This window comes from Carcharhinus amblyrhynchos, chromosome 11 (genome assembly GCF_965287045.1).
Source record: "Carcharhinus amblyrhynchos chromosome 11, sCarAmb.v2.hapA, whole genome shotgun sequence".
In the NCBI taxonomy this organism is placed as follows: domain Eukaryota; kingdom Metazoa; phylum Chordata; class Chondrichthyes; order Carcharhiniformes; family Carcharhinidae; genus Carcharhinus; species Carcharhinus amblyrhynchos.
The window spans coordinates 58627873-58650311 of NC_137334.1; the positions used below are offsets into that span (position 1 = coordinate 58627873).

The following is a 22439-nucleotide window of genomic DNA, read 5'->3' on the forward strand; positions in this document are numbered from 1 at the left end:
TCTGTGCGCTGGGAGCTGAACAGGCTATGCATGTTTAAATATTACTTAAGTGTGTTAATTGGCCTCGTATCCTTTCTGGGTGTGATCCTGTTTGTGCTTTCAGAAAGGGTGGCGGGACAATTGCAAACTGTTTCGTCAAGGGTGCATTACCAATTTTTAGGCCCGCGTGCTATTTTCACAGATTGGCACAATCCATCCCAAGCGCAGTGAGACGGGAAAACCACCCCCAGTATACATCTCCCCAACATGGGCATGGGGTGGATGGGGCAACTACCAAAGCACAAAATAATTTGTATGGGCTGGTACACAAATCACTAAAAACTAAACACAGATACAAAAAATACATCAGAGGCCGATGGAATGTTGGCTTTCATCTCAAGGAGGCTGGAATACCAAGGGAGGATGTTATGCTTCAGTTGTACAGAGCTTTGGTCAGACTCCATCTGGAGTACTGCAATCAATTTTGGGCACCACACCTTATGAAATACAGACTGGGCTTGATTAATGCTGCACGCAATCACTCACATAATTGTAGACAGCGAAGGCCGAATTTTGCCAGTCCTCTGGTGCTCATAAATGACAACTTGATATTCATTCTTGTAACATCAATGAAGAAGAGTGGTATGAAAAGAAAGTAAGTGATGTATTTTTGGACTTGCCTTGGGCTCTGTTTGTTTATTCCAATGTGATTCTCAGTAAACGTGATCATAAAATTTCTGCTCCTCGATGCCACCACACAAACCGGGATTAATTCGCAAGGATATTTTGGCCTTGGAGGGAGTGCAGAGGAGGTTTACTAGGCTGATACTGGAGTTGAGGGGGTTGAGCTATGAGGAGAGGCTGAATAAACTAGGCTTGTACTCGTTAGAGTTTAGAAGAATGAGGGGAGATCTCATTGAGACGTATAAGATGATGAATGGGATGGATAGGATAGAGGTGGAGAGGCTCTTCCCGCTCAGAAAGGACAGTAGGACTAGGGGGCACAGCACGGCAGATCAGCCATGATCTTACTGAATGGCGGGGCAGGCTCGAAGGGCTAGATGGCCTACTCCTGCTCCTATTTCTTATGTTCTTATGTTAATTCTGGCATAATTTCTGTGAAGTGTGACGCAGAAGATTCTAGGCCTGCCTGTTGGTCCACACTCCTGCTTCAATTCTTCTGGCCTGCTTTTTCTCTCACTAAAGATTGCATTTTTCAGGACTTTGCCTTCACTGTAGGCTATTCTCCCTCCTCATCAGATTATTGTATTAAACTTTATAGGTGGAATTCTTCCAAAAATTTTTTAAGTACCGAATTCATGTGAAAACTGGAGTAACTCCCATAGATTTTTTCAGCGGGATTTTCAAAATTAATCTCCCACACTCTGTACAGAGAATGCCCTAGCGTGAGTCTCATTAAAAATCAGTGAGTGGGGCCTGTTCCCAGTGGAGAGGCCGTCAGCACAGCGCTGAACAAGCCACTTCGCTTGTGCCAATCTGTCAGTGCCAAGATCAACACATACACAGTACCCCACATTGCCAGCCTCCTGATCACTGGTCAGTCCCGCAAGCCCACATCCCGGGCCATGCGACTGCCTCCCCCTCCCCTCACCCCCCAATCACTGGCCTCCAGACCTGTCTGGGCCAACCACTACTCCCCCCTCCCTTCTGTAGTCCCAACACACTCCCACCACCCCCCGCCCCACCCTTGCAGACCAACCACCAGCCCATACTACCCCCCCACTCCAATTCAGCTCTTCCCTCCCCTCCCTCTGTTTGCGATCCCTATGCAGAGTGGCAGCTGGACCCTCCACCTTCACCCACCATTGGCTCTACCCACCTTAGCACTGCCTTATGCCCAGTGGGCAGTGCCAAGGTACCCCTGTGGCAGTGTCTGGGAGCCATGCTGGCACAACTAGCATGGCAATGCCCAGGAGGCACCCCCCCCTCCACTTTACCCCTCTTCACTCCAGCAGGGTCGGGCCACCAGCTCCCCATTATTGGGCAGCTATTGAAAACCCCACTGAAGTGGGCCACTCCTGGTCGGGGGTAGGGTAAGAGTTACGGGCCCAGAGAGACTTTAATCCCAGGCCCACTAATCAGATTAAAATTCTAATTTAAATATTTCTGGTGCTGAGTTGACAGTCCTGGAATTCCGGCAGCCAGAGACATGCAGAGGTCATGGCATTTCAGCTGCTACAGCAGCACAGTGGGTTGGGAGAATCACCCCCATGTTTTGGTTGCTGTTTCCTTGACAAGCTCTTCTCATTATCTAAATTACTTGCCTCAACTCAGCAATAATGGCAGCGCTGGACACATTTTGTAAACACAATGGATTTTTGGTCACTTGCAATCATTTTTAGTAGTGGTCCATCATTGGAAGGATAGTAGTGGTCTATCGTTGGAAGGATAAAGTCGTCAATTATTGTGCTTTCACAAGCTTCACAATTTTTCCTCTTGCATTTCTTAAAATAAAATTATTCCAAAATCCACTCACTTGAATCTCAGTTTCGTGGTTCAACAAATATGAATTTTGATAAATAGACTGAAATTTACATACCTTTTATTATCGGTTGGCACAGCAATTGTGCTTTTGGAACAGTATTAATGAGGAAATAAAAATTTGGGTGCGATCTTACCAACCATTCACACCCAGCCATAGCTGCAAGCGAGGATGGAGAAATTGGCATTGAGCTAAATCTCTGTTCGCTACAACGGGCCAGAAAATCCCGCCAGTATGAACGGCCAGAAGTTCCAGCCCGTTATGTCAAAACTTTGAAGCAAATTAATGATATTCCAAGTTTTTCACAGTGAGCTTCCCACTTCAAATATACAAATTGCAAATGTGTTTGATTGACATGTAATCTTTCTGAATCAGCTAGTTAGATGGCCTCAGCTGCAAACCAGACTGTGCATTTTAGTTTTTTTTTGCCATGAATTAAAATCAAATATCCTGTACTTCCGGGGTTTCCAGTTGGTACACATTCCATTTTTTAATTGATGTTCCAGCTTCCATGATAAAATCTACAGTTCCATGAACTATTCATTTGACATATTCCTTTAATAGAAGAACACAGTAAAGTAACAATTGCTTTCTTTGTTCTAACATTTGAATAACCTGGCAAGCATACCAAATCAGTGACGACCAAGCTTTGTGCAAGTCAGCAGGATAGTCGAAAAAGCGCATTTTTTTTTAAAAGTAAAATCAAGAGAAATTGTGCTTTAGTTTTGTACTTTGTATAAGGTGATCTAGATTTTAAACGTGGCTCCAATTTCAAAGTTTCTGGCATAAAAGTTCACTCAAACAATATCAAATAGCAGGTCAAACCAAGCTAGTACAGTAAGGACTGGTGAGATTAACCCTTACCCTGCCATATTAAACTAAATTTACACGGACTAAATGGCTCATGAAATGAAATTCACAATATTCAGATTAGATGTATCAAAATTTCCGGAATAAGCTTGCTGATTTAGATACGACAGAGATCAGCTCAAATTTTTGAAATAAAGATGTAACTTTATTAGTTATGGATCGTCCAAAGTGTAATCATTCAGCCATCTTGAATTAATTTACCTTATGCAGGGGCAGAGTGCCTCTGCACTCTTGAACTTAAGGAAGGGGGGAACAAGGTAGATTTGCAACTGCTAACTAGCAGACATGTGAAGGTTGGCTAAGAAGGCATAAGGATTAGTTATGCTTTTCCCCATTGAAACTTTTTCATGGTTAACAAATGACACTTTGTAAGAGATTAAAAGACAATTACTGCCCATGGATCTATAACACTAGTAAGACAGCCATTTCTTCAGCTCATGAGAGAGGATTACTGAAGAAAAAAATTCCAACACCCACCTCATTCTCATTTCTGTTATGACAGTAAATGTTTTGGCAGTGACATGCCTTTCTATTTTTGGAAAAGTTATTTTCAGAGGCACTCTATAAACCCTCCTCACCAAGGTTGATTAATGATAGCACTGGAATTTCATGGAAAATGTGCAAGTGAGTATAGCACAAAGTGGGAGATAGCCTTCCGCCCCCCCAAGTGTTTTAACTTTATCAGCTGCTTCTATTTACAGGGCAGTTTATTGATAAACATCACGGTATTAAAAACTAAACAACGACAACAAGGTCAGTGATGGGTGACCAAAAGTTAGAACGGTGACTGAAACAGCGGCGATAGTCAAGTCCAGTTGAAGTTTACAAAAGTGAAAGTCAACAATGAGGGCACGGGACAAAGTGAGTCAAAAGCATTATAAATATCGCAGGACAGCAGCAGGCAATGTGGGATGTGGAAATGTGGAAGCCAAGTATGCTTATCTGGGTAAAGTACTGAGTTTAAAGTTTAGACCAGATAGGCCTTACACTCTGCAGCAGCCAAGGAAATAAATATAAGGGGCTGGAAAAATATGCCATTCTCAAGGTTCATAATTTCCTCCAAATGAACTCTCCCACTGATTGGGCAGAGCATCAGTAATGAGGGGGATGGGGGAAGGGCAGGGAGAGAGAAAGGAAAGGAGGGAGGGAGGGAGAAAGGGAGGGAGGGGAGAGAGAAAGGAGAGGAGGGAGGGGAGAGAGAAAGGAAAGGAGGGAGGGAGAAAGAAAGGGAGGGAGGGGAGAGAGAAAGGAAAGGAGGGAGAGCGAAAGGAAAGGAGGGAGGGAGGGAGACAGGGAGGGAGAGAGAGAGGAAGGGAGAGAGAAAGGAAAGGAGGGAGGGAGAGAGACAGGGAGGGAGAGAGAGAGGAAGGGAGAGAGAAAGGAAAGGAGGGAGGGAGAGAGACAGGGAGGGAGAGAGAGAGGAAGGGAGAGAGAAAGGAAAGGAGGGAGGGAGGGAGAAAGAAAGGGAGGGAGGGGAGAGAGAAAGGAAAGGAGGGAGGGAGGGAGACAGGGAGGGAGAGAGAGAGGAAGGGAGAGAGAAAGGAAAGGAGGGAGGGAGAGAGAAAGGAAAGTAGGGAGGGAGAGAGAAAGGAAAGGAAAGGAGGGAGAGCGAAAGGAAAGGAGGGAGGGAGGGAGGGGAGAGAGAAAGGAAAGGAGGGAGGGAGAGAGAAAGGAAAGTAGGGAGGGAGAGAGAAAGGAAAGGAAAGGAAAGGAAAGGAGGGAGAGCGAAAGGAAAGGAGGGAGGGAGGGAGGGAGGGGAGAGAGGAAGGAAAGGAGGGAGGGAGGGACGGGAAAAGGAAAGGATGGAGGGAGGGTGGGAGAGAGGGACGGGGAAAGGAAAGGAGGGAGAGAGGGAGGGACGGGGAAGGGAAAGGGGGGAGGGAGAGTGGCCACAAGGGAGGAAGGGAGGGAGGGGAGGAAGGGAGGGAGGGGGGCAGGGGGGGAGGGAGGGAGGGAGGGGGGCAGGGGGAGAGGGAGGAGGGAGGGGGCAGGGGGGGAGGGGGCAGGGGCAGGGGGCGCGATAGCAGCCAAAAGATATGGAAGGAAGGAAAGGGAGGGGAAGGAGGGAGCGAAGGCAAGGAGGGAGGGAGCGAGCGAGGAAGAGTGGCCATAAGGAAAGGAAATGGTAAGGAAAGCAAAAGGAAAGTGGGGGAGGGAGGAAAGGAGGGAAGAAGGGAAGGGAAAGAGGGAGGGAGAGATGGAAAGAAGGCAGAAGGGAGGGAGGGCGCGACAGTGGCCAGGAGAAAGGAGGGAGGGATTGAACCCAGAACCTCATACATGCGAAGCATGCACTCACTACCAGTGAGCTACACCCTCTCCTTTTTGCCCACCTTTTACAGCTATCTGAAACACTTCCTGTTTATTGGGCCAAGTCAGTGATGGTTCCTCACACCATGTGCTGTGTAGTAACGCACAAGGTAGCCCCAAGCTGGTTAGTATGAGCCTGAGCCTTGAATCACCCTGCCACTTATGCTTACCAAGATCTGGATTAAAGATATACCTCAACTGTGGCCAAACACAAAGGAAAGTAATCTCTGCTATCCCAGCTATTAGCATAAATCAAATGCTAGATAAAGTGTAAGGTAAGTCTTAATTGTCAAACTAAAATGGGTTAGGGGTGCATTTAGGAATTTAAATCCCCGAAACGTGGAGTTAGATCAGGTGTAGCTGGAGTTTACAGAACATAAGAACATAAGAAATAGCAGCAGGAGTAGGCCATCTAGCCCTTCGAGCCTGCCCCGCCATTCAATAAGATCATGGCTGATCTGTCGTGGCTCAGTTCCACTTTCCTGCTTTCTCCCCATAACCCTTAATCCCCTTGCCTATCAAAAACCCATCAACCCGCGTCTTAAAAATATTTAGCAAGGCAGCCTCCACCACTTCAACGGGCAGAGAATTCCAGAGATTCACCACCCTTTGAATGAAGAAGTTCCTCCTCAACTCCATTCTAAACTGCCCCCCCGAGCACTGTTTCCTGAGGAAGTGTTCTCACTGCTTGAAAGATGTTTGCCAATCTCTTGAAGCTAATTCACTTCTCTTGCGTTTCGCTCACCTTGAGCTGCATCTCCTCGTTGCCAACAAAGTACAGCACAGGAACAGACCTTTCAGTCTTCCAAGCCTATTCTGATCATAATGCCCTACTTAAACTAAAAAACCTTATTCGATCTGTATCCCTTTATTCATATGCCCATCCAGGTGTTTCTTAAATGTTGCTAACGTGCCTGCTTCCACCACCTCCTCTAGTAGTGCGTTCCAGGCACCCACCACTCTGTGTGAAAAACTTGCCCCGCACAACTCCCTTAAACTTTCCCTCTCTCACCTTAAACCTGTGCCCCCTTGTAATTGGTACTTCCAGCCTGGAAGAAGCCTCTGACTATCGACACTGTCTATGCCTCTCAATCAAATGTACAAAAATTACCATTAATTGATTAGAAGGTAAAAAAAAATTAACACTGCACTATAAATCATTGTATTGTTCAAATTTAGAATTAACAGCTCTTCTTGATATTTACAGAAGTGGCCACGTTTGAAATCAAAGTTGAAGGGCTGGCATACTCTCGTGAAACTGAGGTATGCCACTCATAAACTCACGCTTTTGTGCTTAGGAATGTTTTGCAACTTTAAAAGCCTTGCACGCAAAAGCAATTATTCTTCAGCATTTTCCCCAGCAGTTTACATCTAATCCTCCAGAGATCTGAATCACTAGTAACTGCTCCTTTGAATATTTCTCATCATCAAAGATCTAACCGATGGCTATCCACTGGCCTCAACAATGGTCTCATGAGAATTTAATCTTTAATATTTAATCATTCCGTTGCCATGGCTGATGGTGCAAGATGATTCAAACTGGCAATCGATAGTACTGGAGAGCACACAATACACACAACCTCCCTGCTTAAGACCTTGGGTCCATATCAAAACACGATGCATCATCACTTAGCATCAACATCAAACCAACTTTCTATTAAATAGTCTAATACACAGCTTTCAACAAATCATCTTTCAAAAAGATTATAATCAATGTTCTCAGCAAGATACAAATAGATTACAGCGTATTCAGTGTTAGAGCATTATCCATTGTGTAAATAAGTGAATAGGGGATGTATATATATATATATATATATATATATATGTATATATGAATAGGGGAATTATAGGCCGGTTAGTTTAACATCTGTGGTAGGTAAAATGTTAGAATCTGTCATTAAGGAGGAAATTGCAAGGCATCTTGAAGGGAATTGCTTGATAGAGCAGACGCAGCACGGTTTCATTAAAGGGAAGTCGTGTCTGACAAATTTACTGGAGTTCTATGAGGATGTGTCTAGGGCGGTGGATAGAGGAGAGCCGGTGGATGTGGTCTTTCTAGATTTTCAGAAGGCGTTTGACAAAGTGCCTCACAAGAGGTTATTGCAGAAGGTCGAGGGACATGGAGATGGGGGTAGGGTGTTAGCGTGGATAGAGGATTGGTTGTCAAATAGGAGGCAGAGAGTGGGGGTCAATGGGTGCTATTCGGATTGGCGGATGGTGACTAGTGGAGTGCCCCAGGGGTCGGTGCTGGGGCCTCAGCTTTTTACCATTTATATAGATGATCTGGAGGAGGGAACCGAGTGTAGAGTGTCGAAATTTGCTGATGACTCCTATTTCTTATGTTCTTATACATCGATAATTTGACCTGACAGATCAGTTTCCCTCAAAATATTTTTTTCTTTTATTACTCATTCCAGTAGACATTGCATAAATTTATTATAGTTTAGAAGGACAAAAAGGGCATCAATTGCATAGGAACACCACCACCTGCAAGATCTCCTCCAAGCCACAGACATTCCTGACTTGGAAAGTTTTCACCATTCCTTCATTTTTGCTGGGTCAAAATCCTGGAACACCCTTCCTAACAGCACTGTGGGTGTACCTGCACCAGATAGTCCAAGAAGGCAGTTTACATCACCTTCTCAAGGACAACCAGGACTGGGGAACTAATACTGGCCTAGCCAACGCTGCCCACATCCCGTGAAAACACTTTTTTTTTAAAAAGGGAATGGAGAAAGGGAAGGGAATGTTTTTAAAAATGCAGAAGGCTGTTTAGAATGTTATAACAGTAGGGGGTGGAGACAAAATTCAGAATAGGTTGTGATGGAGGATATTGATATTTAACAGGATATGGGGAAAAGGCACAAAATGGACCAAGTAGATAACTTTTTGTGACAGTTGAGATACGTAAAATGGCTTTGTGCTATAAATGAATAATTTTCAATTATTTTTAACCAACAGGATTCTACATGTACAGAAAACTGTTTCTGTTTATTGCATTCAGATTAGAACATAAGAACATAAGAAATAGGAGCAGGAGTAGGCCATCCAGCCCTTCGAGCCTGCCCCGCCATTCAATAAGATCATGGCTGATCTGTCGCTGCTCAGTTCCACTTTCCCGCCCTCTCCCCATAACCCTTAATCCCCTCTCCTATCAAAAACCCATCAACCCGCGTCTTAAAAATATTTAGCGAGGCAGCCTCCACCACTTCAACAGGCAGAGAATTCCAGAGATTCACCACCCTTTGAGTGAAGAAGTTCCTCCTCAACTCCGTTCTAAACCACCCCCCTTTTATCTTGAGGCTGTGCCCCCTAGTCCTATTGTCTTTTTTGAGCGGGAAGAGTCTTTCCACCTCTATCCTATCCATCCCATTCATCATCTTATACGTCTCAATGAGATCTCCTCTCATTCTTCTAAACTCTAACGAGTACAAGCCCAGTTTATTCAGCCTCTCCTCATAGCTCAACCCCCTCAACTCCGGTATCAGTCTAGTAAACCTCCTCTGCACTCCCTCCAAGGCCAAAATATCTTTGCGCAGGTGCGGCGCCCAAAAATGCACACAGTACTCCAGTTGCGGCCTCACCAATGCCCTATACAGCTGCAGCAAGACCTCCCTACTTTTATATTCAATCCCCCTCGCTATGAAGGCCAGCATCCCATTCGCCTTCCTGACCACCTGCTGCACCTGCAAGCTGGGTTTTTGCGACTCATGCACAAGGACCCCGAGGTCCCTCTGCACCGTCGCCTGCTGCAGTTTTTCGCCTCGTAAGTAATAGTCCTTCCTACCATTTTTCCTACCAAAGTGGACCACCTCACACTTGCCAACATTAAATTCCATTTGCCATTTCCTGGCCCATTCGCCCAGCCTATCTAGATCCTTCTGCAGACTCTCCACACCCTCCGCACAATTTACCGTTCCACCAATCTTGGTGTCATCAGCAAATTTCGACACTCTACACTCGGTTCCCTCCTCCAGATCATCTATATAAATGGTAAAAAGCTGAGGCCCCAGCACCGACCCCTGGGGCACTCCACTAGTCACCATCCGCCAATCCGAATAGCACCCGTTGACCCCCACTCTCTGCCTCCTATTTGACAACCATGCAGATATCCCACTCAATGTCTGAATTACTTTTACACCCTGCTAGACAAAACATGCAGTCAGCTTGTATCAGTCTACTTCAACACACCACCATTGCTCAGCTACCAGCTTTCATTTCATGACTTTTGCTGTGCTACTCATGATGATAAAACTGAAGCACAGTTTGGTTCCATCAAAAACTTTGCTTAAAAGCCCCTGTCCTATACACATCAAAAGCTAAAGCCAACAATACACAATCCTTAAAAGCTTTATCCCCACTATACATTCAAAGGCATTTACTTTAACCTCATCAAGATTACCTGATGCCACCGCTTTCATTGCTACTGATAATCATTTTTAGCTTTCATACCTCCACTCTGGACGGTTGGAATGCTCTTCCCAGAGTCCATCCCACCCTATACACATTCCTACTGTCATGTAGGAATGGGGTACAGTGGTTAGCACTGCTGCCTCAGTGCCAGGGGCCCAGGTTCAATTCCTGGTTTGGATCACTATGTTTTCCCCGTGTCTGCATGAGTTTTGTCCGGGTGCTCCAGTTTCCTCTCAGTCCAAAGATGTGCAAGTTGGGTGGATTGGCCATGCTAAATTGCCCCTTAGTGTCAGGAGGACTAGCTAGGATAATTGCATGGGGTTATGGGGCTGGGCCTGGATGGGATTGTGGTTGGGATAGACTCAATGGGCTGAATGGCCTCCTTTTGCACTGCAGGATTCTATGATCCTATGTTCCAATCTCTTGGTCACTTCAACCATGAGAACCGCCGTACAATCCTGTTCAGATAAACACCACTGTATTGGTCCGATCTGGTAACTCGGAAGAGTCCATGGGTTCAGCAGCACAGTGCTATCCATGATGACCAATGGAGTTAGAGGCCAGGAACCAGCCTGTCCTGGCAGAGTGGTATACAGCGCATCAGGAACCAGTGCAGCATTATGGCAGAACATTGCTGCGTCACTTCTAAGTCTCCAGCAAACTGAGGACTGTCCTGTGCTAGCCACTCATTAGTGGCTTTGACACTGACGTAAATTCCCACAAAATTGAAAGTCTTGATGGGATATGAGCGAGTGGCTGCTTTAATGAGTATTTGTGAAATGCAAATAACATTAATAGCAGCTGCCAATGGGAAGAGTAACCCTCTATTAATCCACTGCCATTGGGAGGATTACAACAGGAACTTATGTCAGTGGTTGTCTGACTTTTTGGCTGCTGCCCGATGCACCACACACACCCACTACCAAACCCACCACGGACTGATTGTGGGAGAATTTCTCCCAGTCTCCGAATAAGAGTTAGGTTATCTAGGACTGAAATGAGGTGGAATTTCTTCAGTCAGAATATGGAATCTTTGATTCTTGTCAGCAGCAAGAAGCTTGGTGGGCGGGAGATATAAATTTGGCACAAGGCCAAAAATCAGTTTCTAAATGGCATGATGAACTTTAGCAATTATGTTCTCAGAACTTTAAAGGCAGGTTGGGCTTGCCGACGAATGATGTCAGAAAGCGCTCTTGCACGCATTAGCAAGTCATCAAAAGGCCACCACTTTGGAATAAAGCTCCTCTGGCAAATTAGGTTGTCCTGATGGGGGTATGCCGGCGTTGGACTGGCGTAAACACAGTAAAAAGTCTGACAACACCAGGTTTTAGTCCAACTGGTCGGACTAAAACCTGGTGTTGTCGGACTTTTTACTGAAATTAGGTTGTCCACCAGCAAGAAATTAGAGTGTTCACTTTTACAACAGCAAATACCTAGTGTGCACCTGACGAGATGATTAATGGTGACTTGCCGCTACAGCATCCCCTTCCAAAAAACGCTGGAGACCAGGTACAGTGCAGACTGCATGGAGGATGACCAATGAGGGGTGAGCAGGGGAAAAAAAATGGGGCAGTGGCCAGGCAAAGGTAGTAAAGTCCATACAGCCTGCGTGTCCTAGAGATATAGCATCTAGACCTACGTCCTGAGGGAGTGGCAGGGATGGTGACTTGCTGCTCATCCCTACCAAGAGGTTTGCCATGCTCCGCATGAATGCTTAGGTAACAAGCTGGCTAGTGCACAATCACACGTAATCAGCCATCCAGCAACATCACAGATCTATATGATCTAGAAGATGCTGTCAGTGATTCAATGCTTCTCCATATAATGCACTGTTAAACATACCCCAGCTGGCACCAAATTAGAAAGCACTGAACTGACATGAACTAGCAGTTTTCAATAAACAGTCTCACTATAAAAATCCTCAAAAAGTCACAGCTTATTTTATATTTGTTCTAACAAATTTCTCCAATTGATAAAAAAAACTCCACACACTTCTAATTTTTAAAGAATTATCTCAGTTTATATCTTAATGCTATGTGTATGTTGCAAAGATTTAAGGATGGCACAGTGGCACTGATGTCTCATTGTGCCGTGGACCTGGGTTCAATTCCAACCTTGGATTACTGTGGGTGTGGCGTTTGCACATTCTCTCTCTGTCAGCGTGGGTTTCCTCCGGGTGCTCCAGTTTCCTTCCACACTCCAGAGACATGCAATAGGTGGATTGGCCATGCTAAATTGCCCCTTAGTGTCCCAAGATGTGTAGGTTAGGAGGATTGATGGGGTAAATATGTGGCGTTATGGGGATAAGGGTGTCAGAGTTGGTGCAGACTTAATGGGCCAAATGGCTGTCTCCACTATTCGGCTATCTATGTAAATTTAATTAAAAAGCGAAGTGTTCTCACGACATTGAACCTCCTGATTGAAGTAATTTCATAAACAACCAATGTGACTGGAGATTTTTTTTTCCCCGCTTGATGATATCACTGTTGCTGGATACCTGGAGATCTCCTTGACCCGGAGCCAGATTCAAATTAACAGTCGGGAAGGAGAAGTCCATGCCGTAGAGATCACCAGGTCTTTCTAAAACAAAAACAGAAAGTGCTGGTAAAACTCAGCAGGTTTGGTGACATCTGTGGAGAGAGAGAGAAAAACAGAGGGTGGAATTCTCCCATCTGCGACTAAGTCCTACGCTGGGGATGGGGACATGGTGTGCTTCTTTTGTGCAGAGGCTGGCGGCTAACCATGACATAATAATCTGACCCCAACCTCATTTGTCATGCGACTTTGTGCTGTATTCCATAATGGGGCAGGCATGATGGCATGAGTTCTGCCATCCTATCCAGGTGCCACATTAAAAGGTGCCCAACATCACTGACCCACTCTTGGAGAAAGAAGATGGACCTCCTGAAAAAGATAATCCTCCAGGGAAACTCTGAGGCTGGAAGATGGACCTTCCTCCATGATGCTGAATCTGGAAGATCCACCTGTAGGTGCCCCTCCGAACTCACTGCTGTGGTGTGCCAGTGTCCAAGGATGCTGGTGGCCTCCATGCCAAGTTCCAGAGACAAACCCTGGCATTTTTCAGATGCATGTCATGTTGTTTCAGATATGTTTTGGACAGAGGTCAGTGCTGGGACCCCTATTGTTTGTAGTATATATGAATGATCTGATGGAAAATGCGGGGGGTGGGGGGGAGTGGTTCTGACTTGTAAGTTTGCGGATGACATGAAGATTGGTGAAGTTGCTGATAGTGCCGGGGATTGTCAGAGGATGTAACAGGATATAAATAGATTGGAGACTTGGACACAAATGGAGTTTAATGTGGACGAACATGAGGTGATGCATTTTGAAGGATCAAATTTAGATGTCAATTGTACTGTGAATGGCAGAACCCTGAGGAACATTAACATAAAGAGGAATCTGGGTGTACAGGTCAACAGTCTCCCAAAAGTGGCAATACAGGTGGCCAAGGTGTTTAAGAACGTATATGGAATGCTTGCCTTCATAAGCCAGGGCATTGAGTACAAGAGTTGGGAAATAATGTTGCAGCTATACAAAACTTTGGTTGGGTTGCATTTGGAGTATTGCATGTAGTTCTGGTCACCACATTACCAGAAGGACATGGAAGCTTTGGAGAGAATGCAAAGAAGGTTCACCAGGATGTTGCCTGGGCTCAAGGGTGCTGGCTACGTGGAGAGGTTGAATAAACTAGAATTGTTTTCACGGGAAAGATGGAGGCTGAGGGGAGACCTGATAGAGGTTTACAAAATTACAAGAGGTATAGACAGGATGGATAGACAAAGGCTTTTCCCAAGGGTGGAAGTGTCAATTACAAGGGGACACAGGAGGAAAAAGTTTAAGGGGGAGTTTGGGGGACATGTTTTCATGAAGAGTAGTGGGTGCCTGGAACACACTGCCAGAGATGGTGGAATCAGGCACATTAGCAACATTTAAGAGACGTTTGGATGGGTACACAAATGAGGGGGAAATAGAGGGACACAGACCAAGTAAGGAAAATAATTTTTTTTTAAAGTTTAGTTAGTGCATCATGATCAGCACAAGCTTGCAGTGCTGTACTGTGCGGGAGTGATGTAGAATCAGGTTGGTAGAAAGAATTTAGTTGAAACGTCATTTGCATTCCATTAGTGGGATGCAAATCAGCTTCAAATAGGCTTTCAGCAGCCTTTCCAAGATGCCATGGCAGGCACCAGCTGACGTGAAACTGATGTTTGGGCTCCTGCCAAATTCTCCACCTCCCCTGCCAGCGGGGTCTACAGAGAATTCCGCCCAGAGTTAATAAGTACAATCTAATATGACTCATCTTGGACTCAAAACATTAACTCTTTCTCCCTCCACAGATGCTGCCAGACCTGCTGAGTTTTTTCAGCACCATCTATTTTTATTTCAGATCTCCAGCATCCACAGTATTTTGCTTTGATACCAGATCTTTGTGGGCAGTTTTATTTGAGATCAGCAGCAAACACCTTTATGTCACAGCTGACCACAAAATTCAAGGCATTGTTGTTCAAATAGCCGAGGACAGAGTCTTAAAAATCCCTGGAGAGTTAGAGGACTTGAAGCCGAACATTTACCAACACTAAAACTATTTTGCTTAAGCCCTGACTTTTTTTTCATTAGAAATTAGGTCATGCTTTCTCATTTGAAACAGCAGATACCACTTTAATACAAATTATCTAGACAACAGGGGTACCTGGCTAATTCCAAGAAGAACTCGAAAAAATATATGCACTATATTTTGATTTTTTACATGGCATATAGCGTGGTGCTAGATTGAAGTGATTAAATAGTTCAGCTTTTACAAGCAATGGCTGCAATTGTTTTAATTTATAAAATACAGAGTCATATTTTGTAAATCTCAAACGAACACAGAACAAACAGCAGTTCATCTGTTTTTGTTCAGAAATGTGGCCAACCAGCAAAGCTAAGCTTATTAGCAGATTTGAAACAGAACCGTCTTGTTCCAAATGGTGGTGGGAGTCACTGATACAATCTTGGGTCATGCTGGAACCTTTATTTATGCAACATCTTTTACACTCCAATTGGCTGGCTCAATTTGGCACAGAACAGGATCTGCCCAGTTTGGACCTTTTACTGTGATAGTGCTGGACTTTAATCCCAGAGAGGCAATGGTTTTTAGGTTCCTTTCAGTTACACCCAAATTTCTTTCCTTTCGAAAAATGGTTTTAACTTTGACAATCCTGCAATAAAATCCTGTGTCAAATTATAATCACTATTATCTAAAAATCAATTTATTAGATTCTGTTAATTGCTTGATGACTTGAAATGACTTAACAGACAGCATAATGGTTAGCACTGCATCTCAGCACCAGGGCGAGGGTCCAATTCTGACCTTGGGTGACAGTGTGTGTGTGTGTGTGTGTGTGTGTGTGGTCAACATGTTCTTCCCATGTCTGTGGGAGTTTCCTGTGGGTACTCTGGTTTCCTCCCATAGTCCAAAAGATGTGTAGGTTAGGTTGACTGGCTATGCTAAATTGTCCCTTAATATCAGGGAGATTAGCTGGGTAAATACACAGAGTTACAGAGATGGGGCCTGGGGAGAAATTGTTTGGGTGCAGGCTAGATGGGCCAAATAGCCTCCTACTGCATTGTAGGGACTCTATGATTCTATCCACTTCAAAACTAAAATGGTGATTTTGTGACACAGAATTAGCCACACAATCCTGGCACCTCTGGGACTTGAATTTAATAGCCACTAATCTGCTGTAACCAAAGAACTGTATTATAATTTTTTTTAATCCACTTTGTAATGCAGGGTATGAACACTAGTAATAAATGAAGATATGGATGACAACTGCATTACCACTTACCATTAACAACAGTGGAGCCTGCTATTGATAACATGTAGCCAATGATAACATATACAGCTTCTAAACCTACTATCTTAATTACTTAACTGTCGTATAGCGACAACATTGGCATCAAGCTGGCAATGTGGAAAACCGTCTAGGAATGTCCTTCCCACAAAAAATGGAACAAATCTGATCTGACCAATTACCACTCCATCAACAGTGCTACCAAGTGACACTTACAGCAAAAACCTGCTCACCAAAGCTCAGCTGGGGTTCCACCAGGGCCACTCAGCTCTAGACTTTAGTCCAAACATGGACAAAGTAATGGAATTCCATAGGTGGTGAGAGTGACTGCCTTTAACATCAAAGCAGTATTTGGCCAATTGGGGCATCCATAGACTCTGTCAAAATTAAAGCCAATGGGAATCAAGGGAAAACACTTGAGCGGTTGGAGTCATACCCAGCACAAAAGGAAGATGGCTACGATTACTGGAGGTTGATCATGTTGGGCCCAGGATATAGCTACAGAAGTTCCTCAGTTGTGCCTGGGAAGAATCATCTTAAAACGTCACCACCACCCGGTCAGAAGTGAACACGTTTTCCGATGATTGCAGTGTACAGTAAGAACTGTGACTCAAATATTGAACCAGTTCATACCCATATGCAGCAAGAGCTGGACAACATTCAGGCATGGGTTTTTTAAGTGGCAAATAACACACATGCCATACAAGTGGCAGGCAATAACCATCTCCAATAAGGGGGAACCTAACCATTTTCCCTTCATATTAAATGGGAAATCACCCACTATCAACATCCTGAGGATTAACACTGGCCAGATACTTAAGACCAGCCATATAAAAGTTGTGGCTACAAGGACAGGCCAGAGGCTGGGAATTCTGCCTCATTTGCTTAAGAACGTAAGAAATAGGAGCAGGAGTAGGCCATCTACCCTTTCAAGCCTGCCCCGTCATTCAATAAGATCATGGCCGCACAAAACTCATGGTTAAGGTGATTGTTTCAGATCCAAATTCCATCTCCAGCAGCCACTGACTGGCCTATTGGTTCTGATTCTCTGAAAGGGAGAATCACTTGAGAATGAGGCCATGCACATGTAAGAGGAGGGAAATGGCAACATTCATGGTCTGGATGGTCTCCTCCACTGTTCAAGCCAGGCTGCACATTCCCTCTGGAATCTCCCTCCACCTGATCTTCATGCACCCCATGCTGTACATCCAGCATCTGCCTCCTTACAGATAACTCCAGAAGCAAGTCAGCAGCCTGCGGCTCACTTTGTGCCTCTCCTGCTACTATCTTCTGAGTGTCAGTGGCCTTGCCTGTCTCAGCAGCTGCTCAAGCGAGTGTTCTCAATAAATTGGTGACCCCAAATTGAAGAGTGAATAAATAAGCACTGACATGAGTGTATCTGTGTTGGTGGAAGGAATGAGCAATGAGGTGGCAGCGCACCTTGTGATGACCCCTCCTCAGGGAGGTGGATCACAGGACCCTGAAGACAGACCATAAGACAGAGAAACAGAAGTAGGTTGTGTGGTCCATCATGTCTGTTCCGCCACTCATTGATATCATGGCTAATTTGATATAGTCCTCAACTCCACTTTCTTGCCTTATCTGCACAATGCTGGATTCCCTTACTGATTAAAAATTTGTCCATCTCAGCCTGGAATATGCTCAACGACCCAGCCTCGACACCTTTCTGTGGCATGAATTCCAGATTCATCACCGTACAGAGAGAAGAAATTTCTCCTTTTTTTTAAGAAAGGGCAACCACTCATTCTGAGATCATGTCCTCTGGCTCTAGAACCTCCCATGAGAGGAAACATCCTAATAGCATCTACCCTGTCTAGCCCCCGAGAATCCTGCACGTCTCAATAAAGCTGCCTTTCATTCTTCCAAACTCCAATGAGTACAGGCCCAAACAACTTAATCTCTGTTCATAAGAAAACCCCTCCATAGCCGGGATCAGCTTAACAAACCTTCTCTGGACTGCCTCTAAGGTCAGAATTTCTTTACTTAGATAAGGGCACCAACACTGTTCTAGGAGTGGGTTTAACTAGTGCCTTGTATAATTTTAGTAAGGCTTCACTATATTTATACTCCACTCACTTTGGAATAAAGGCCAACATTCCATTCGCCTTCCCCATTACCTGCTAAATTTGTAATGCTAGCTTTTTGTGATTTATGCATGAGGACACCCAAATCCCTGTGCTGCAGCTTTACTCCATTTATAAATTACACAGCTCATTTATTCTTCTGACCAAAGTATATTACTTTACATTCTCCTACATTCTATTCCATTTGCCAAGTTTTGCCCCTTCACTTGATTTGTATATACCTCTCCAAAGATTCTGTCATCTTGCCTTCACACCTATTTTTGTGTCATCCACAAATGTGGCAATGATACATTCACTGTCCTCATCCAAGTCATTAGTATACGTTGTTAATGATTGTGGCCGCAGCACGGATCTCTGTGACACTCCACTAGTTACAGATTGCCACTCTCACGATCCATTTTTTCAACTCTGTTTTCTATCAGTTAGCAAACTCTTTATGCTAATATATTACTCCCAACACCATGGGCTCTTACGTGGTACCTTGTTGATTTTTTCAAATCCAAGTATATTTTTGTGATTAAACACTGCCTTTAAGGAATGTATTTGTATAACATTGCTAAAACAAAAGCTGCACAAGAAGTCAGTTCTATTAACTGGTGCCGCTTCGTCTTTATCCAGCAGTTCCAACAGCAGCATAAATCGATCTTAAATGCTGGAAAGTTTGTTTTCATCTGGGCTAATACAATGTTATTTTCATGCTTTCCCCTGGGGTTCTTTCACAATGTGGGTATGCCGGCGTTGGACTGGCGTAAACACAGTAAAAAGTCTGACAACACCAGGTTTTAGTCCAACCTATTTATTTGATAATATTCTCACTAGCTTTCGAGGGGACAGTAATCTCTAAACTGTCTGTGCTTTATATGCTCTGTCTGAGGCCAGAACTCTCCATTCACCTGACGAAGAGGCTGTCCCCTCGAAAGCTAGTGAGAATATTATCAAATAAATAGGTTGGACTAAAACCTGGTGTTGTCAGACTTTTTACTGTGTTCTTTCACAGCCAGGTTTGATTAGAGTGATTGACAGGAAAAGTCATGTGACTGGGTAGGACTAGTCTTACACAGAGAAATAAGCTCTGTTGCTATGTCTCCTTCTGTCTTTGGTTTTGGAGACTGGAATCTGCCAGGAACTAAGTCTTTTATCTCTGGAAGTTACTGTCTCGGAGTCAGAAGATAGGTGTCTTTCTGTATCTGCCTTGAGGGGTTAAAAGGCTGGAAACATAGCATAAAAAGCAGATATGCTCACATGAGTGCTATCTGATTTTGAAGCAGGATGCATGCCTTTAGGGATATTGCTTACATTGGAACTATAGGAGGTGGCCAGCTGTTAAGAACTATACTTTATCATGTATTTCAATTGATAAAAAAGTTTTACTCTCTGTAAAATTTGTAAAAAGTGTAAAATCTCACTTATTGTCCTGTCTGGACTCAATACACGTCTCCACTCATGTTGTCTGCATCTTTAAGACTTGAATAGCAGGTTAGCTGTAAAGACTTGCATTCTAATCAGTATTCTGTAAACTGTGTGTGACTTTATATGCCCTTCTCTGATCAGAACCTTCCACACACCTGATGAAGGGACACCATTTCCGAAAGCTTGTGGGATTGCTATCAAATACACTGGTTGGACCCGAACCTGGTGTTGTGAGACTTCTTAACGTGTTTACCCAGTCCAACGCCAGCATCTCTACATCATGATTTCCGGAGAAGCCCAGAGGAGAACTTACAAGGAATCATCACTGAATCATGGGGCCATCTGAGATCTTCTTTCCGTCATGCGCAAAACAAACACCTTCTTCCTTCAGCTTTAAGAACACCTGCTTTGACCAGCAGGGCTGAACAGAGTTCTGTGGCTCCAGTGCAGGCAGCAGCCAGACTCAAAGAGTACCAATGGCCCACGAAACAGGACTCCAGCACCCAAAACTCTACCAACCAACAGTACAATTGCTGCCTCACTGTCCGACTCCCTTCCAAGACTGATTACCCCCACCCTCTCCCACCAATAGTTAATTAGACAACCAGCACAAGATAACATTCCATTAGGGGTCAAATTGTAAGTGCCAGTGGCACCTGGTCCATGATGGGGCATCAAAAATTCCAACCATAGGGTTATTATGGCACAGCACACAGATATTTGGCACATGAAGGCTCTTTCTATACAGCAATCCAGTCAGTCCCAATCCCCTGCAAGTTTATTTGCCCACATCCACCCACTCTCCTTTCAAAAATCGTTCACCATCATTACTTTCACCACCTTCGCAAGTGGCGAGTTCCAGATAATTACCACATATTGCGTAAAAAAAAATTCGTCACATTCCACCTGCCTCTTTTTCTTCTCAAAAAAACTTAAACTTGGCATCCACTTGTCCTTGTACTACGTACAAATGGGAACAGCTTTTCTTTGTCCACTTTATCTAAACCTGACATGATGTGTACACCGACATCAAATCTCCCCACAATGCTGGGGAACTGCATCCAAAAAAATTGACCCGGTTTCCCTTACAATGTGAATATGTTAAATATTTACATTCCAGAACCAAGAAAAGTCAACAGAAAAGGGTCTTGCAACAATTAATAACAGCCCTTGGAGTTGGGAATAAGCCAGTGAGAAGTCAAAATTTTACAGGTTGTAATTCAAAAATGTATATTGAAACATCAGATGTAGAGGAAAAGTCAGTCTGCTTAAAAATGCGTTAGAAATAAAATGGCGCTAAAACAATGAAACTGGAAAGGGAGCGGATAAAGTGGATGAGCAGAAGCAAACAAAAGTTATGTCTGCTTACTATTACAATAGCAAAACTGTTACTAACATCTACATAACTCTGCTATTACAATTATGCTCGTTTGGGGATTAATGCGCATGAGGACAAGTTCAGAACAGTGGCCAGGTAGTAAATCCTGAAATTCCTAAAGGAGGCTGGCAGTCTAAGGAATTAAAAAAATTTTTGGTAAGAAGTCTCACATCACCAGGTTAAAGTTCAATAGGTTTATTTGGTAGAAGAAGCCACTAGCTTTCGGAACGCTGTTCCTTTGTCAGGTGAGTGGAGAGTACTGATCGCAAACAGGGCATATAAAGGCACGAAGGAACAGCGTTCTGAAAGCTAGTGGGATCTACTACCAAATAAACCTGTTGGACTTTAACCTGGCATTGTGAGACTTCTTACTGTGTTTACCCCAGTCCAATGCCAGCATCTCCACATTATAATTTTTGGCCCATAACTTCGGTGGAGTGGCAAATGAGTCCGATTACCACACGGCTCATAGCTCCTTACCTGGAAAACCAGCCACTTCTATCTCACTGGACCTTCTGACTCAAGCCATGTGAGACCATCATAGCACAGGAACTTCTGTCTTGGCCTGCAGCATCGGAGGTATAGAGGACATGTGCTGTAAAAGGAGGGTGCTGGCTGCCATAAAGCAAGTTTAAAAGGTCCAATCACATTGAGCAACCAGGGAGAAGGTAAGTGGGTAGAGTGGTGGGGTGTAGTCAAAGAATGGGGAAGAGCATCAGCAAGGGATTGGAGTTGCCTTCCAAATTCCCCACCTTCCGGGGGAAGGCGGGGTTGGTGTGCTTTGGTGTATCCCCGAGGTACACTGCCCTGGCGCCTTGGAAGTTATGGGTCTTGTTTCATCAGTATCTAGTCTCCATATAATAAATTGAGTAATAAAAATCGTACAAACATTTTTTTAAAAAAACCTGCTATCAGTCAAACAATGACACTTTACCTTAGATGTGCCTTTTGTAGAAAAGTATAACCCAGATCTTCTCAAGACAAAGTAACATTTCTTCCATGTCTTCCTTCCCTGCTCTCGGGCATGAAGGTAGCCATGAATCTCAGGACACATGCTTGAATTCAGGAAATTCTAAAAACACAAATTTCAACATTTTAAAAGGCAAAGAAAGAAGATTAACATTAAAATTTTTCTTATCCCCTTTAATTTAGCCATCTTGAAGTGTTGAGCCTTGGGGTCACCAGGACATAGCCTCTCAAAATTACACTGCATAATAATGGCTGAACTGGGACATTGCTTCAAGTCAATTAGTGCCACTTCAAAAAAAAACAAACCCATTATATCTATGCATCCACCATCACTTTACATTTTTTCCTCCTGGCCCTTCCAAGTCTTTTTCTCCATATCCCAATAATTTCATTTCTCTTCTCTCTAGTACTTTCTGCCCTCCACTCAAACTTCCCATCCCTACCCTATACAACCAGAATTTCTGTCTACCTACTTAGTAGTTCCTGCTAGTGTAGGATTCAATTTCCCTTGGTCAAAGACCAGCCTCTGTTTCACGGACATCTGAGGCAGCAAGGTTCAGAACACCAAGAATGTTTCTTTAGTAGAACACAGGTCAGCACTGAAAAGTCTTTGGCTGTTACTTCTGAACATTAGTCACAACCCCATGAAG

The 22439-nt window shown here is 44.1% G+C and overlaps 1 protein-coding gene across 2 annotated transcripts in view; it reads right to left on the reverse strand.

Moving 5' to 3' along the window:
- Positions 1-22439, reverse strand: part of grb14 (growth factor receptor-bound protein 14) — a 93543-nt gene that overhangs the window by 34880 nt on the left and 36224 nt on the right. For both annotated transcript variants that reach the window (XM_080199174.1, XM_080199173.1), the window contains exon 5: positions 21755-21892. In XM_080199174.1, the coding sequence (XP_080055300.1) occupies positions 21755-21892 (138 nt within the window). The remainder of the gene's footprint in view (positions 1-21754; positions 21893-22439) is intronic.